Source organism: Mytilus californianus, unplaced genomic scaffold, assembly GCF_021869535.1.
Source record: "Mytilus californianus isolate M0D057914Y unplaced genomic scaffold, xbMytCali1.0.p SCAF_7, whole genome shotgun sequence".
NCBI classification, from domain to species: domain Eukaryota; kingdom Metazoa; phylum Mollusca; class Bivalvia; order Mytilida; family Mytilidae; genus Mytilus; species Mytilus californianus.
Window position 1 is genome coordinate 105,167,260 of NW_026262723.1, and position 19,177 is coordinate 105,186,436.

At 33.6% G+C, this 19,177-nt stretch overlaps 1 protein-coding gene across 1 annotated transcript in view; it reads left to right on the forward strand.

Annotated features, from left to right (window-relative positions):
* LOC127709614 (uncharacterized) overlaps positions 1 to 19,177 on the forward strand; it is a 401,059-nt gene that overhangs the window by 261,146 nt on the left and 120,736 nt on the right. The window contains exons 104-114 of the mRNA XM_052215217.1: positions 648 to 851; positions 1,456 to 1,498; positions 2,376 to 2,533; positions 3,247 to 3,423; positions 4,066 to 4,275; positions 4,663 to 4,705; positions 4,984 to 5,150; positions 6,113 to 6,175; positions 7,144 to 7,350; positions 17,479 to 17,701; positions 18,276 to 18,378. Coding sequence (XP_052071177.1) covers positions 648 to 851; positions 1,456 to 1,498; positions 2,376 to 2,533; positions 3,247 to 3,423; positions 4,066 to 4,275; positions 4,663 to 4,705; positions 4,984 to 5,150; positions 6,113 to 6,175; positions 7,144 to 7,350; positions 17,479 to 17,701; positions 18,276 to 18,378 — 1,598 coding nt within the window. The remainder of the gene's footprint in view (positions 1 to 647; positions 852 to 1,455; positions 1,499 to 2,375; positions 2,534 to 3,246; positions 3,424 to 4,065; positions 4,276 to 4,662; positions 4,706 to 4,983; positions 5,151 to 6,112; positions 6,176 to 7,143; positions 7,351 to 17,478; positions 17,702 to 18,275; positions 18,379 to 19,177) is intronic.

A 19,177-nucleotide genomic window follows, 5' to 3' on the forward strand; every position in this document is an offset into this window, starting at 1 on the left:
GGACAGTAAGTAAGGAACAATCGTTTTCAGAATGTGTCACTGGACAGTAAGTAAGGAACAATCAATTACATATTCTGAATAGCTAAAGCTACTTGCATAAGCATAGAGATGAAAATTGGCTACAGTCAGCTGGAAAAAATTATATTTTAAATTAATTAAAAAGTGGGTTAAAAATGTTTCTGTTTCTGTTCAGATTTCAAATGTATATGTGAAATTATGATATCAAAAACATAATTGGGCACATGATTAATAAAGTATACCTAAATGTTCTATGCAAATCAGGTTAATGACTAAGGCAAACATTGGAAACTTTCCACACATCAATCTTCTAGTAGAAATCTGTGAAAGTTGCTTTTTTTTTTCTTCTGAGGAAAACCTATGACTTAAATTATTTTCTAAAAACGTTAACACATCACCAACATTTAATTAATGGTTATTAAAGATACCTTAAAGAATATTTTCTGTTGGATACAAGGAAATTAGTTTATTTTAATGTGATGAAATTAAAAAAGGTTGTTGAAAATAATCTTTATCAGCATGAGACCTACCTGTTCTGTTATGTATTATCAGCCAGTGATAGTACTGAATGCTGTATTGAACTTCCTGTAGTGTTAAACTAAGTGCACATAGCCAATTGTATTTTACAGATTGTAGTTTATCAGTGCCAGATCTACCTGACTGGTTGTCCTGTTCAATGCCATCATCTTGTGATGGTATAAAATGCTGTGTTGATCTGCCTAGCCTAAACAAGTCTGTAGCGGTTGTTCTTATGATAGACGATTGTAGAAATACATTACAACTACAGATTGGACAGCAAACAACAAATTTCAAATTAAATCAGTTTGTATTTGGTAAGTGGCTATTGGTAAAATTTGGAAGTATGTTATGAACCTTTACTTTTTGGGGGGTGTAGCCTTCCTGGTGATGGTAAATCCAGTAACGCACTTCTGATGTATATAAGTGTTATTTTCATTTTTTTCAGTGTTCATATACAAAAAGGTAGATGTGTATAAACAATTTCATTAAGATACAACCTTCAACACTTTTGATGATGGTTGATTGGAGATTTCTCTGGCAAAAGGCTGTAATTTTTAGAAATTTTTATCTGATGTTGAGTGTAGCAGAGCGATGGGTACAATTTACAACTGTGGTGTTAATAGCATCTGTGAAAAAAAATATGATGTTTCAAATACTTACTATTCAATCAGCAACTTTGTCATATATTTCATCTCAATTTCTTGACCTTATCATATATCATGCAGATTGAAATAGTGACCTATTCCTGCATCTCTTCCCTACCATATCATTATATAGTAAGTGCACCCTCCCCACCTCCACCCCAAACCCAAGCAGGGAGGGGAGATAATTGACTTTGCATCCTAAGTTGAATTTGAGCAGATATTATGTTTTGTGATCTCACTCTCTGTACTTTAATACTTATTTATTTATTTACAGAAAAGGAACACACATTTTCTTTGTTTGGTATTGTAAACATCATGTAAGTATTTTTGTTATCTTTATAATTTCCATGTTGTAAAAATTATGAAATTTGATTGTAAATGGCCATATTTGGATATTAATTGTTGCTGGATTACTACATCTGATGTGTTTATCTATACCGCCTTTTAACTACAATATTTCCTATTGAACAGGTCATTTCTTCTACTCAGACCTTTAAAATTTCCAAATGGATTTAGACTTTTCAGGTTAAAGGAAAAAAATGTTCTACTCAATACAATGGAATCTTAGATTATTTGTAGTTCACCTGGCCGAAATTTAACCAAACTTGGCCACAATCGTCATTGGGGTATCTAGTTTAAAATTTGTGGCCGACATGGCTAAAAATAGATGCAAGTTTTGTCTATCATCTTGAAAACCACTATTGATAGAGAAAATCAGACTCAGACAAAAATGTTCAGAATGATGAGATCTATGTCTTTATACATCAAAACTGTCGGACAAATTGTAGGAGCAATTGCCCTTAAATGACAAATTTTACCCATTTTTTTTCATTTTTGCCTATTATCTTGAAAAATAAAATAATAGATAATTAGAAACTTTAAAAAGCAAAAATGAGACAAGATCTACTTATAAGTCAAAATTGCGGAAATCCTCAGTTGACTCCTAATAAGAGTTATTGCCCTTAAAGGACAATATTTACCAATTTACTTGTGTTTTTGCCTATTATTTTAAATCTATTCACGATGGAGAGAATTTTAGAAAGTTTTTTGAAATTGTTCGTCAACTTTTTATATGTTTTGCTTTTTGTTTTGCAACTAAAAAGTTGATATTGATGTGATCGTAAAGAAGTACAAATGTTCTACAAGAGATGTGAGATGCCTAATATGTAAATGAAAACATCTCTTTTTTTCCAGGTATGAAATAGTGGACTTAGATGACCAGTATAAAGTAGACATGAATATGTCAATATGCTACACAGATACACAACCATGTGATTATAATATACACCTTTGGACAGATACATTGATTGATAAGACCATGTGTGAATTGGCAGCTGGATTCCTTGATTCAGGTCGGTCTCTTCGAGTAGGTTAGATAGAATAATTAGAAACCATCTTGGTTTATGAGACATTTTTTTCCACATCATTACATGGTTGCAATTAGATAACCTGATTTCCCAGTAAAATAAAAACCAATGTTTCACATGTGAAATAAATCATGTAATTTCACTCCTCTGAGGTCATGCAACAAGTGGTTTTGTCAACCCATGACCAACCAACACTGAAAATACGGTCATGCACTACATATATATAAAAAAGAAGATGTGGTATGATTGCCAATGAGACATTCATTAGTGTTGTTCTGTCACTGGATATTTTTCAACATTCAAATTCTTGAATTAAATATTCTATAAATGATATTTCAACATATGCTGACCTACATGTTCAGAAGGATGACATTCTTTGTTGAATTTATTGAAAATACTTTATTATATTTCAGAGTTTTCAATAGACCCCTGGTTAGGAAACCGAGGACTGACAGTGAACTCCACTATCTCTGATGTTATGGCCAATAATTTATTTGTTATATTTCAGAGTTTTCAATAGACACTTGGTTAGGAAACCAAGGACTGACACTGAACACCACTATCTCTGATGTTGAGGCCAATGATTTATTTGTTATATTTCAGAGTTTTCAATAGACACTTGGTTAGGAAACCGAGGACTGACACTGAACTTCACTATCTCTGATGTTGTGGCCAATCATTTATTTGTTATATTTCAGAGTTTTCAATAGATACTTGGTTAGGATACCGAGGATTGACACTGAACTCCAATATCTCTGATGTTGTGGCCAATGATTTATTAATGGTGTTAGGATTACCAGACTACATGGACTTCTCTGACAAATGTAACTTGACCACTTCTCCTTACATGGATGCTGAGGATCGACAACTGAATGGTAAATTAAGCCATGAAAATCATAAAAATGACATCTTTGTGTCAGCAGTTTTATTTTATCTTGATTTTAATAAAGTCTCTTACGATCAAATTAAGTCATTATGTAAAAGCTGCATGGAATATTCGATCTAATATAGTCTCATAACTTTATATGTCATTGTATTATACTATTAATCTCTGCTGTCTATTCATGGTTTATATTATGTAATATATGTTGTTAACTTTGCCATAGCATGTTTATGCTTTTGCAATAAAGATTCATTCATTCATTCATATAGAGTTTTTGGTGTGTATGATTGAAGAAAAATATTGAACCAATACATGCATGTACCTAAATAAGTCCTCTGTGCACGATTTTTACATTTATTTTGAATTTATAATGTATATTGACAAAACGTATTTCATTTGATGATTATTTGTCGAAAAGTTTGTTGCTGATTAACTTTCAGGTTTTGCTGTCGAAGTTTACTGACTGTGACCTTGATAAACAAACAACACAGAATCAGGGAGCCATGTATAATAATTGAGATGATAGAACAATGTTTGTTTGGATTTTCTTATATTTCCAATGCACAGAAGGCAAAGAGAAGACATTTTCCTATCAGAAACTAATTGTTACATTTCCTTAATTTTCTCTTTTTAGAGACTTCTAATAATGTGACACTGCCATTCTTACCAGAAGAGATAACATGTTATATATCACCAACTCAGTCTGAAATATTTTGCTGTGTGAAGGTTGATATTCTAAAAAGATCTCTACAGATCAGTCTTACTCTGGATTCCTGTACTTATAGACTGACTGTGAGGATAGAAAATCTACACCATGAAATCAACCTTTTCAACTACCAATGGGGTATGTAGTACGTACCTGTAAACATGCAAGTTGTTGGAGGGAGACTCCCTCCTTTACCTTTAAAAATTTGAAAACTCCCTTTTTGGACCTGCCATTGGCCAAGAAGGTCAAAATCTCCTTCTTTGACAAAAATCACCTTATTTTCACCAGACAAACAACAATACACAAAACACAACATAGAAAACCAAAGACTGACAAATACAAACCCCACCACAAACCAGGGGTGATCTTAGGTGCTCCTGAAGGGTTTAATATTGATTTCACTAGAAAACAGATAAGATCTTTAGTTCTTTTGATTAACCTTTGCAACATGTGAGAAATTAATGGAAAACAATAGAATTTTACAAAAACCACTTTCTTTCTCTTCAAACCTTTTTTTGATTTCAGGTAAAACTGAAAATGTACAGCTTCATGGTGTCTTCCAACTCAGGTCAGTGCATATAGGAATTATTTTGTATAAAAAATTGAGATGAAACAAATTAGTTTCAATATTCCGCCTTGTCAATTATTATACCTCTCACTATGTAGGGGTATATATACATATATGCAAAAAAGAGGTTCCCATATGTTAAATCAAATACCATATTTAACATGTGCAGATTAATCTGAAAAGGAAATTGGCCTAATGATCAAGGAAACTTTTGTACAAAATGTATAATATTCTAAGGATGTGATTGATCTAATGTTAACATTACTCCTATATTACAGGTTTACTATATACAACATTCCTTCAGAGAGAAAGTTCTTGGTAGATGCCAGTATCAGACTCTGTTTTGAAGCTAAGGACAACAAATGTCTGAAAGAATATACTGTTCTAAACAATGCTGATTTCATGTATGCTGACTGTAATAATTCTTTGACAGTTCCATTTGGAGGCAAGTTCTAGTTTTAATGGGAACAACAAATAAAATGAATAGCTGTAATCACATAACATTTATGTCTTTGTAGAGCTTTTTCTACTTTTAAAAGTCACAAAACCTTCTTGCAACAACTAAAAATAATGGTTGACAGGTTTTCTTAAACAACTGAAAAACAAGTGACATCAAACATGGCATAGTGGAATTCTATACTGAACTAAAGAGTTCAGGTTCATCAAGACATATTTCCATTGCAAGTGTTTATGGTTTCTTCAAAAAAATCTTCAAATGTTGTTCTTAGAAATTACAACTGGTAACATTTTAATTTTATTAAGGAAGATTGAAATCAATTAATTGGAAAACTCTTGAAATCAACCCTGTAAATTTGACAAGGCATGCAAATGTTCTTATTCAATGTTGATTCTGATAACTGAAGGTCTTTTTAATCATTTCTCAACGGTTTCAGTTCAAAACATAAAATTGAAATAAATGATAAAATTTCACAGTTTTCCCTTTTTCAAAATGCTCTTAAAATTTGTGGTGAATTTTTCCCAATTAAAAATTAAAATTGGGTGTTTGGATAAAAGGGTAAAAATCTCTTGTATTTTGACATCAAATTTTCTGATTTCAGTAGTCTATTGATACATGTTGGGAAATGGTAAAAGAAATTATAACAGTTTATTTCAAGAGAGAAAAAAGGAATTTTATAAAAATTAGATCAAATTTGATCAAAAGAATGCATTGAAAAGTTTTGAAACAATAAAACTGGTATTTCTTTATTCATAGGGTGGTAAATATTTTATTTCAAATGGAAGTGATCCTTAAATGATTTCACTCAGTTTTGAATAGAATTTGAAGATAAATGAGATATTTCAGAATGAATTAATTAAAAAATAAATTTAGCTGATTTTCAAGTGTTTCGGTACAAAATAAGATCTTATGAATCAGAGTTTTTTTATTCATTGTTTTATGTGTTTCAGGATTGGCTTTTGAGTTTTGGAAACCATCTCAATGCACAATTTACAGTGGAAACTTTCTGAATGGTTTGTAATGATAGCTGTCCCTGTACAGCTAAAAGTTTTTCTTAACTTACCTGGCCCAAAAATAATTAGCAGTTCATTAGATCTACATAAATGACACAATAACTGAAACAATTTAAAGCAAGGAGAGCAAGTTCCCCCTATATTAATACTTCATTTAAATAATATGAACACATTAATTCGTGCACACTACGGAAGTGGACCCCTCCCCCTTCAAGTGTAGTGTGTATGTGTGACAACTATTGTGAACTCATAAATGGTGGGGTGCTATCACATGGTTGGAAGCAAGATCAGATCCTAAACAGCCACTGCAAGAACCAAGCTGAATAGAGTCTCATACTCCTACTGCTATGTATAACCACATAGTTATAGGTTGGGGAAAACATAATACAGGTTTGGGCGAATAACCACAGTTTAATTAATCTTTGCATCATATATAAAGACAATTAACAATGAAACAATAATATTTTCATTTTGCACAAACAGTCTTTAAAAAATCTGTGGTACTCCAATAGAAAACACAAAACTACGATAACTACACATTAAAATAAACAAAAATAAAATCATGCAATAAAGGAAACTATTAAAATAACATGCAATGTGTTAAAAGATTTTTCACATAACAAATAGGGAGTGGTGGGTGGGAATAGAAATTTTTCTGCCAAAAATTAAAAAATGTCTGCCTACACAGACAGGTTTAACTAAGAATACAACCTGTACCAAATTTAATGTTCAAGACAGTAATGATGTGTTCGATGGCTACTAATAACAAATTGTTGGAATGTCAGCTATCAATATTCTTTATCCATCCCATCCCTAGATGCATGGGTAGTGAGCCATTCTTATTAAAGAAGCTGCAGGCTTTCAGGTTGAATGTGAATCTTTTAAGTTAACCGATAAATGAAACAACAAATAAATTATTGTGTCATTATCATCAAGGCAATACATATTCAATACATATATTTGTAAAGGTTGTACTGATGTACCAGCTCCAGTGTCATCCTTACCTGGATGTAAAATGTCCAGTGATTGTCACACTGTAGACTGTTGTACAGAGATTAACTTCATGACTGGTACCAGAAATGTATATACTACATACCAACTGACACAGTGTAATGAGATGGTGACCAGTATTGAGAGACAATCGTGGACAAAAACTGGATTAGATTCACTGACAGGTTGGTTTTAATACCTCTGTTTAATGCAATGAGATAAATAACTATGATTTGTTGTTCAATCCATTTTTAGCTCACCTGGCACCAAAGAGCCAAGTGAGCTATTCTCATCAATTGGCGTCCGTCGTCGTCCGTCGTTAACTTTTACAAAAATCTTCTCTGAAACTACTGGGCCAAATATAACCAAACTTGGCTACAATCATCATTGGGGTATCTCGTTCAAAAAATGTGTTGGATGACCCCGCCTGCAAACCAACATGGCCGACATGGCTAAAAGTAGAACATAGGGGTAAAAAAGCCGTTTTTGACTTATATCTCTGAAACTAAAGCATTTAGAGCAAATCTGACAATGGGTAAAAATGTTCATCAGGTTAAGATCTATCTTGTCGAGGATAAATAGAGACTATCACATTACTGCGGGAATCATATTTGTGCTGATACGCGTTAGCGCTGTCTATATGTAACTTCATGGTTGCTATGTGTTAACGTCTTTGGATTCCAGCATTAAATCATTCATTTGTATAGACGTCTTTTTCTCACTTCATAACACAACGAATTCTACAATTATATGATCAAGAGATATGGTACCGAGACCAGGATAAAAGATGGATTCGATGAGAATCAAGTCTTTTCGAGCTGGAAATAGAGCCGCTGTCACGAAATTCTTCAAGAAACTAGATGAGTTGAACACTGATTAGGAGATGGATATTGACATTGCAGGTCAAATTATTGACACTATAGTGAAAAAACAAAGTGTTATTCTTAAACTGGATGAACAGATCTTGGAAAATACCTAGGAAGAAGATATAGAAGTTGAAATCACAGATGCAGATGAGTATAATTTAGAACTTGAAACACATTTACGCCGTTATAAGAAGTTAGCACAAAAAATTACACGTACATGTACAGAATTATCTCATGAAAGTGTATCCCAAGCACACGCCCTATCATGAACATGCATGAAATCAATCCCGAAACCCGTCTTGTAATGAACACAGAATTCATCCCAAGATTTTCGTCACAAACTAGTTCACTGTCAAGTCAAAACCACCACTTGCCGAAGCTTACCCTACCTACTTTTTCTGGGGATATTCTTGAGTGGCAATACTTTTTGGGAGTCGTTTGAAACCACCATTCACAGTAATCATACTCTAACTGATGTGCAGTCACTTCTTGATGCAGACGCTATGAATGTCATAAATGGTTTGAACTTGTCAAGCGCAAATTACCACAAAGCCGTAGAATTATTAGTAAATCGCTTTGGGAAAACACATAAAATTGTAAACGCATATATGAAAGCACTTTTAGATCTGCCAGCACCCTCATACACATTAGATAGTCTCCGTAATTTTTCTGATAAGTCAGAGGTCTATATCCGTGGATTGGAATCTTTAGGACAGTGCCAAGATATGTATGGTTCCCTGTTGATCCCAGTTATTCTTGGTAAGCTCCCTATTACCGTAAAAAGTAATATACCAAGAGAAAGCGGAAACGACGACTGGACCCTTGGAAATCTTAGAAAGGCAATACAACAGGAAATATCGATTCAAGAAGCCAGCACTAATGGGAGTGAAACAAATGTTATCCCTATCGATAGCAAAACATGCCAGAATTGGTAAGAAAAATGGGAATTACGTAAATAAATCAAAATCTAAAAACTATTTTCAAAGTAAAATGTGCATTTATTGCAATGATCAACATTTCCCTGCAGAATGTAAAAAATTATCGATAGCAAATCAATAATGGAGATTGTAAAGAAGAGAAACCTATGTTTCAATTGTTTGGGTAACCATAAAATATCAGAATGTAGGTCGAAAAACTCATGTCGTACATGTAAACGTAAGCACCACACAAGTTTGTGCAATGAATCTTCAATTCAAAAATCACAGAGTCAGAATATTACAAGTAATACAGAAAATGGCACGCCAATCATGCATACATCCGCTAAACAGGAAAAAATCGACAGTCTTCTTGAAAACCGCAATAGCTCCCATATGGTCTAAGAATCAGTCCGCCAACTCTAATACTCTTTTCAACGAAGGAGCGCAACGATCATTTATGACGCAGGAAATAGCCGACGAATTGAACGTCAAGCCAGACACAAAGGAAACCCTCAACATATCCGCCTTTGGAAATTCAGACAAGAATGTTCGCCACATGAATAAAGCCACAGTGTATTTAGAAGCAGACTCAGGTGAGAAAATACCTTTACATGTATTGATTGTACCTACCATAGCAGCGCCGATCCAGAATAATCACAGGTACATTTCACAGCAACTACATTATTTGAAGGGACTAAAACTAGCCCACCCGTTAACAGAGGATAATAGCTTTGAAATTTCTTTACTCATTGGAGCAAACCACTACTGGGATTTAATCAAGGATGATATCGTTCGAGGCGACGGACCGACAGCGATGAGCTCGAAAATAGGATATTTGTTATCTGGACCGCTTACATGTACCAGAGGACAACGCAATTCACACATTATGCATATATCATCTAGTCACACAAAAGAGGACTATGATATTGAAAGGTTTTGGAAATTGAAGTCCTTTGGTATACAAGAAAACGACAAACTTAACACGAAGAAACAACACATCAAACAATTTTCATCAACATTGATAACATATGAGGATGGAAAGTACGTGGCAAAACTTCCCTGGATTGAAGAATGCCCTGAATTACCGACAAACGAGATGATTGCAAGAGCAAGGACCCATAGAGTCGTTAATCGCTTAAATCAGGAACCAAACTTATTTAAAATCTTTGGCGACATAATTAAAGAGCAGGAAAAACGTGGTTTCATCAAAAAGATAGGAGAGAATGAGGACGAACCACAGCGCATACACTACATACCGCATCACCCAGTCAAAAGAGATTCTACAACTACTCCGATTAGAATTGTGAATGATTGCAGTTGTAAAGAGAACGCAAAAAGTCTAAGTTTGAATGACTGTCTTCATTCATGTCCACCAATTTCAAATGATATAACAGAGATACTTACCAGATTTCGTACTCAGAAGTTTGCAGTGACAACAGATATTGAAAAGGCATTTCTGCAAGTTGGACTTCATAAATCTGACCGTGATCGATGTAACTCGCTTCTTTTGGTTAAGTGACCAGACAGATACAAACAGTCCGTTTACAACTTATCGTTTCAAATCAGTCTTATTCAGAGCTACATGCTCACCTTTTATACTGAATGCAACTTTATTAAAACACTTTGAAGAGAATCCTAGTCCAACAGCTTCAAGAATTACACAAGACTTGTACGTAGACAATGTTTTAACTAGTTTTACTGATGAAGACGACTTAATGCAATTTTACCGTGATTCCAGGTGTTTATTACAGAAAGGAGGATTTAATCTCAGATCATGGAATTCTAATTCTAACAGACTACGACAACTTGCTGACACAGAAAACGTACTAGATTCAAGTAATGAGGTCAACATACTTGGAATGCACTGGAATGTAGCGGAAAAGTTGCAAAAGTAGACATAGATTCAACCATGGCAGATGTAACAAAACAAAAATATTACGCCAGTCTTCTAAAATCTTTGATACGCTTGGCATACTTAGTCCCGTGACAGTGAATGCTAAGATACTAATGTAGTCGCTATGGAAACGTAATTTTGGATGGGACAAACGCTTACCTGAAGAATATAAAGTACTAAATGTTTGCCCCATTGCCGGCAATGCTATTTTTAGCAATTATCTCCTTAAATGGCGTTTTTAATAAACTATTTATGGAAAAACTGCTATTGTCTAATTTGAGCGCGAGATCTATTTGTGATTTTGCCGCACTTAAATATATATGGTCCCATGGCTTTTCTTGGTGAATTTTTGGGTCTTTTATCATACCTTATTATTTAGCAGAAAATTTTCCGCAATTGTGATCAAAATAAAAAAGCATTTCCGGCCCATAATCATATAAATTTGAGGACAAATTTGTGCTTGCATGAAACTTTATTCATAACGCTTTCCAGGAGAAAAATATATAAATGATATAACAACCAATCACAGATAGCCAGCATTTTTCATCTCTAATGTCATGTTCCCTTCACGAATGGCTGCGCCCATGTAACTTTATTTAGTACATTGTAACCTATACGGTAATAAACCATTTCTGAAATCTGATATTTTTTGCCGCATTAGTTACGTGAATATTACTTGACTTCATACCACCATGCAAAAGACCTCATCGAAAGCTGTAGAAAACACAGGAATTCATTTCTGGACCCTACCCCTGTTGAAAAACTTATAAAAAAATACACTGTTTTTTATAGACATTACGGTACTGTTTGTTACAGGTGTAATAATGTGTCTCTTTATTAGTATTGACTTTTCGAAGTTATCATGTGCTTCTGATATTGATCAACAAAGAACTTAATTTGAATGACCCTGCACCGAAAACCAAATTAAAAATTCGGACGAGTTCAATATAAAATGAAAACACTTATTTGAAACGGACTATAGTCTTGGAAATCGGATACATGTGCATATGTTTGGTCAGTTTTAATAAAATACAGCTTCTGGTGGTCTATATTAGTCATAGGAATGGTCCGGGTCATGTTTTGAATGATGTGAAAACGTTCCGCTTATGAAAGGGACCCTTTGAGCAATTTTTACAGAAAAGGGGGAGGGTTAAATCCGAAAATTTCTGCTAAACGTGATGTGTCATGATCTAATAAGTACCACCAAAAGTTAGGCTTACGTCTGTATAACAAGCCTGTGAGAAAAATTATGGACAAAACTAGAAAATACACACCAAGGCGAGTTTTATTCTGTACCTACCCGTATTTTGACTACAAATAAGAAACAGGCTATAACATGAAAACTGAGCTATTTGTAAATATCACAACATTAGTGAAGCGTTTTTGACGTCGTATTCCTTCTTTGAAAACCATTTTTGACATATTCTGAAACTTATTAGAATATAAAGTACTAAATGTTTGCCCCATTGCAGGCAATGCTATTTTTAGCAATTATCTCCTTAAATGGCGTTTTTAATAAACTATTTATGGAAAAACTGCTATTGTCTAATTTGAGCGCGAGATCTATTTGTGATTTTGCCGCACTTAAATATATATGGTCCCATGGCTTTTCTTGGTGAATTTTTGGGTCTTTTATCATACCTTACGATTTAGTAGAAAATTTTCCGCAATTTTGATCAAAATAAAAAAGCATTTCCGGCCCATATTCATATAAATTTGAGGACAAATTTGTGCTTGCATGAAACTTTATTCATAACGCTTTCCAGGAGAAAAATATATAAATGATATAACAACCAATCACAGATAGCCAGCATTTTTCATCTCTAATGTCATGTTCCCTTCACGAATGGCTGCGCCCATGTAACTTTATTTAGTACATTGTAACCTGAAGATGTTACTACGCAATGGACTACTTTATCTACAGATCTTAAAGATAAAAAATCAGTTGCACTTTCCAGACTACTAAACAACGATGGATTAACACCGCAAACAGCTAGTTTACACATTTTTACCGATGCCAGCAAACAAGCTTATAGAGCATGCGCCTACATTATACAAGGAAAACATTCGCAATTAGTTATGGCTAAAAACAGAGTTGCACCACTTTAAGTTATTACTTTGCTGCAACTGGAGTTGATGGGCGCCGTAGTTGGAGCGAAATTAGGTAAACATGTGTCGAATATTTTAGGAATTACAGAAATCACATTTTGGTGTGATAGCCAAATCGTTCTGAGCTGGTTGTATTTGTCGAAAATACAAAAACCTTGTATTGCTAATAGAATTACAGAAATCCTACAACTTGTAGAAAATTAAACTTGGAGGTATTGTCCAACCGACTGTAACCCTGCTGACTGTCTTACGCGCGAAATGTCTTCATCGAAGTTTTTGAACAATGAAACTTGGTTCAACGGACCGAAATGGCTTGCACATGAAGAACAATGGTCGCATTGGGATCGAAATTCCGTTGATATGACAACAATTACAGACAATGAAATTAAAGAAATAAACCGGCAAATTCAACAAAATGATGACAGATTCACAGTTGTAAAGGAAGTCATCAATATAGAGAAGTTCAGCAGTTATCCAAAACTGATCCGTATAATGTCTTACGTATTGCGCTTTATAAAGAATTGCACAACACTTTCAGAAAACTGGAATTACCAACAGTTAGAGGTAGACGAGATTCAAAATGCTTCACCCGTGTTGATACGGAATGTACAGCAAACTATTTTCATTAATGAAATCCGCAATATTGTTTTAAAGGATACTAATAGACTACCTATTGTACGTCAGTTACGATTATATATCGACGAAAAAGGACTACTACGTTCCGGAGGAAGAATTGACAATGCGCTCGTTAGCGAAACAGTGAAATACCCTTATTTACTTCCGACAAAACACCCATTGACAACATTGATTATTTTGGACGCACACAAACTACAAAAACACAGTGGAATAAATGGGACAATTACATTAGTTCAACAGACATTTTGGATACCGAAAATCCGACAAAGAGTGAAAACCGCATTACAGAATTATATTCCCTGTAGGAAGATAATTAGTCGACCGTATGTTGCACCTGACCCACCACCGCTACCAAAGGATCGTCTTGGAGAAGAGCCGCCATTCAGCATCACGGAAGTTGATTTCACAGGACCGTTACATGTACGACAAAATGGAAACAAGGAAACGAAAGCGTACATATGTCTATTTTCATGCACCTCAACCAGAGCTGTTCACATTGAGTTAGTTCAGGATATTACGACACATTCGTTTTTATTAGCATTTCGCAGATTTGTTAGCCGTTGATCTTTACCAAACATTATGATATCTGACAATGCTTCTACATATAAATCTGCAGCGTCAGAGATTTCTCAAATATTCAAATCAGAAACTGTGCACAGAAAACTTAGTGAGTTTGGAACAGTGTGGAAGTTTATACCCAGCAGGGCTCCTTGGTACGGAGGATGGTGGGAGCGACTTATTGGACTCACAAAAACTTCGCTCAAGAAAACATTAGGACATGCCTGTATAGACTTAGATATGCTACACACCGTTGTTACAGAAATCGAGTGCACACTGAATGACCGACCGTTAACGTACATCTCTACTGATGAAAAGGATCCAGAACCACTTACGCCGTCTCATCTTTTGTATGGTAGAAGATTAAAAACACCTCCGTATCCTTCAAATGACCATAACGAACTTAAAGACACTAGAAAAACACTAACTTGTGCTTATGCGCTAAAGCGTAACAAACAACAAGAAGAATTGCTACAACACTTTAGGACGAGATGGAAGAAAGAGTACCTAACATCACTACGGGAATTCCACAGAGCCAGTGGAAATGATCTACAGAGGATAAAGACCGGGGACATCGTACAGATTCATGATGACTCGCCTAGAACTGTATGGAACATTGGTATCATCGAGGACCTTGTGCGTGGTGGAGATGGTTTGGTGAGATCAGCAATAGTGCATACAAAATTTGGACTTACCAATAGACCAATCGTCAAACTGTACCCACTAGAGATAAATTCTAATGACAATGATGAATCGCAAATACTTAGAAGGAGTGTTCGTTTACAAAACCGCAATCAGAGACTGTAATCATAACTGAGAACAATTTTCAATCTCAACTTGATTCAATGATAGTTATATGTGATTCATAGACTTTAAAGTTTCAAATTTTTCATTTCTTTTCATTTCATAGACAATTTTCTTAATTTCGATACATTGCTCATTGAGACTTTAATTGCACAAACTCGCGGCCCAGAGTATGTCGAGGATAAATAGAGACTATCACAGTACCGCGGGAATCATATTTGTGCTTATACACGTTAGCGCTGTCTATATGTAACCTCATGGTTGCTATGTGTTAAGGTCTTTGGATTTCAGCATTAAATCATTCATTTGTATAGACGTCTTTTTCTTACTTCATAACACAACACATTCTACAATTATACGATCAAGAGAATCTGCCTTTAAACTTTTAGACGAATCAGACAACCCGTTGTTGGGTTGCTGCCCCAGAGTTGGTAATTTTAAGGAAATTTTGCAGTTTTTGGTTATCTTGAATATTATTATAGATAGGGATAAACTTTAAACAGCAATAACGTTCAGCAAAGTAAGATCTACAAATATGTCAAACATGACCAAAATTGTCAATTGACCCCTTTAAGGAGTTATTGGCCTTTAAAGTCAATTTTTAACAATTTTTCGTAAATTTTTGTAATCTTTACAAAAATCTTCTCCTCTGAAACTACTGATACAAATTTTACCAAACTTGGCCACAATCATCATTAGGGTATTAAGTTGAATGTCCGATGACCCCACTTTCCAACCAACATGGCCAACATGGCTAAAAATAGAACATAGGGGTAAAATGCAGTTTTTGGCTTATATCTCTGAAAATAAAGCATTTAGAGCAAATCTGAGATGGGTAACAATGTTTATCAGGTTTAAATCTATCTGCCCATTAAATTTTCAGACAAATTAGACGACCCGTTGTTGGGTTGCTACCCTGAATTGGTAATTTTAAGGAATTTTGCAGTTTTTGGCTATTTTGAATATTATTTTAGATAGAGATAAACTGTAAACAGCAATAATGTTCAGCAAAGTAAGATCTAAAAATAAGTCAACATGACCAAAATCATCAATTGACATCTTCTTGGAGTTATTGTCCTTTAAAGTCATTTTCTGCAATTTTTTGGTAATTTTTGTAAACTTTTTTCAAAAATCTTCTACTTTTAATTTAACTACTGGGCCAAATTAAACCAAACTTGGCCTCAATCATTATTAGGGTATCTTATACTATTTATTATGATTTTAACCTTATTAAACATGATTTCCAAAACCACAGTAGATACAGGTGAGTGACACAGGCTCTTGAGAGCCTCTAGTTGTTTTTGCAGATCCTCAAATCAGACACTGGTTCATATGTCTCCAATGATAATTGGCCTGTCTTCTATAGTATTTTTTTCTGAATGATATTTGGGGTGTCACATAGTTTTTAGAGTCAGAGTCATTATCAGTTTGATTATATTTTTTCTCTAATTCTTACTTCATTTATCCCTTTCCTGACCTGTTGATTATTTTTATTTAATCAACATGTAGTTCATTTGATCTCAGTTCTTCTTTGGTCAAAATTCCATTATGACATCAAATTTTCTTGCTTTCCTCTGAAATCCCTATTATGACGTCATGAAAAAAGGCGACCATGCCTGATGACGTCACATAGAAAGAACACATTTTTGTGCAAGTCGTTCGAAAAGAAGGATTAATATTGTCTGCATATCGTCTAAAAATCATTAGAGAAGCAGATTCCACTACTAAATATCGTATCACACTCCATGCAGTGGTAGAATCTATATTTACATAACTTGATATTATACAATTATTGACTTTTGATGAGGTTGATACAATGGGGTTGATAAATCATTGTATCAGCTGATAATATTATATGATTATATATCTTTTTTTATCCATCTCCAATTTCTAGCATTTGCTCAAGATATTTAACTGCTTCTTTATACTAAATGTATTATCTGCTTTGGCAGTTGCTAAAACTTTTATAAATTAAAATATTCAATAAGATTTATTAAAAAAAATAACATTCGAAAAATGAGAATGTGCATGACGTAATGAGCCTACATTATTGACGTTGACTAGGTAAAAACTATTTATAGGTACACCTTAGTTGTTCCAAATCTTATATCAACCTCTTGGGTTTTTCCCATAGTGAATAGAAGATTCCCTACGTTTTTAACCAATGAGAACAGAGAATTTTTTTAATTATTTCAAAGCATATTTTAATATCTTTTTTTTCAACCATATTGAACTTTGGACTTAAATAGGCATGAATTATCCCCATGACATTAAGCAGCCAAAAAATTAGATCATTCAACTACTGTTGAATCATAGATGATGTAATTATAAAAAAAAATGCTATTCAATAATTTTGTTTATATTTATTGATGTGTCAACATTTCTTACATTCAACAACATGCATAAAAACAACTAATTTAGCAAAATGCTACCAAATATTATAAAATATGAACAATGATGATAAAAAAAAAGCTGGTTTGTTGCATTTATATATATTTTTGGCATTAGTTCATGCTGTTCTGTTTACAGGATCAACAATTTCAGAAAAGGTCAATGGTGTATTTGACATGAGTATGTCTGTAGTAGAAAGTTCCTCTACATTGTATAAAGTGACATTATCTGTAAATATCTGTTACTTGAGCGGAGGTATTTGTACAAACTTGACACTAGCAGAAGAGGTCACTTTGAAAAAACCAGACTGTTCACCAGAGAGAAGAAGGAGGAAGAGGAGAGATACTTTATATGGCTATGGGTAGGTCATGCATTATGTTAATATGACCTGCTGCATTCCATTTGTAAACAACTGTGTCATGAAATTATCATATCTATATCTATATTTATATTTATCGTAGACTCACAGATGTACATATTTATAGCATTTACATAATACTTACTGTCATGTACATCCAATATATTGTACACGTACAAACACTGTCTATTTCACTGTATGAAATTTGAAATTGAATAAAAAGCTACAAAAGTATTATTCCTATTCTCATGCTTAATAATCAATAATATTAATGCATAACAGCTCAGAAAAATATATAAAATTAAAATTCAGAAAATTTCATAAATGATCTTGGAGCCGTCATGTCAAAGCAAGATGTCATAGGAATGAAAAGTTTTATACTGATGGTTATTCTGTAAACCTTCCAATTGGGATATTATCTTATTAAATTTTAGTATTTGAGGTAGGTATTGTTTAATTTTGATTATAAAATTCATTATATGAAAGTAAAGCTGTACTGGTAGATATGGAGCATTTACAAGGTAACATTTATGAATTGATAGTTCTAATAACAATTTCTTTTCTTTTTAACGTGCAGACTTGATCCATCAGATCTTCAAGGTGGTTTTAGAAACTTATACAATGATCTAGCATCTTCAGAACAAGTTCAAGAGTTCTTGAAAGAAGCCAAAGATTATGAAGTAAGTGTTTATCTGCTCCACTATGAATATGATAAATTCACCATAAATCCAGAATTGTTGCAATGTTTTTTTATGATTGTGAAGAATGTGACAATATGAGGTTTGCAATAATAAAAACTAGCATTTATAATTTCAGTTGTTATGTTCCTTGATAAAATTTTTGAAATTGCATTTATTAGATTTCACATTTTGCCAGCAGTCAAAGATTTGCAATTAAATGCACCAATAAATTACAGTAAATACTAGTGGTGCTTGTCTTAAATGTATGATTTTTACATTCTGATTTGATTTATTTTTGTATTTTAGTCCATTTCTCAGAAACCTATGTTAAAATATTTATGATAATAACCACTTTAATCCTCTCATACAGTACAACTCAATTCAGTAATAAATGGTTTAAATTACTGTGGTCTACATTTCATGCTTGAGTGACTTTAGTTAAGCTTCTGAATTAGGTTCACTTCTTATAAATGAAAGGGTAATATTTCACCACTTCAGTCCTCTTTAATATTACAATATTTCAATAGACCCTTTGGGACATTATTACCTACATGTCATAAATATCTGTTGTGTGCATGTACATCAGTTTCACATAATCTTTTGAGTTATATATTGGTGATATTTTACAACTTTTTTACACCTGCTGTACAGTAACATTGTGTTACTGTGATCACCATTTCAAATATACCTATTTCAAGTCTGTCCTTAACTGAAGAAAATAAAACAATTTCCTGTAATTTTGTAGTGTACCGACTGAAAACTTTTGATATCACAGATCACACGTCATTTGGCCTATTGG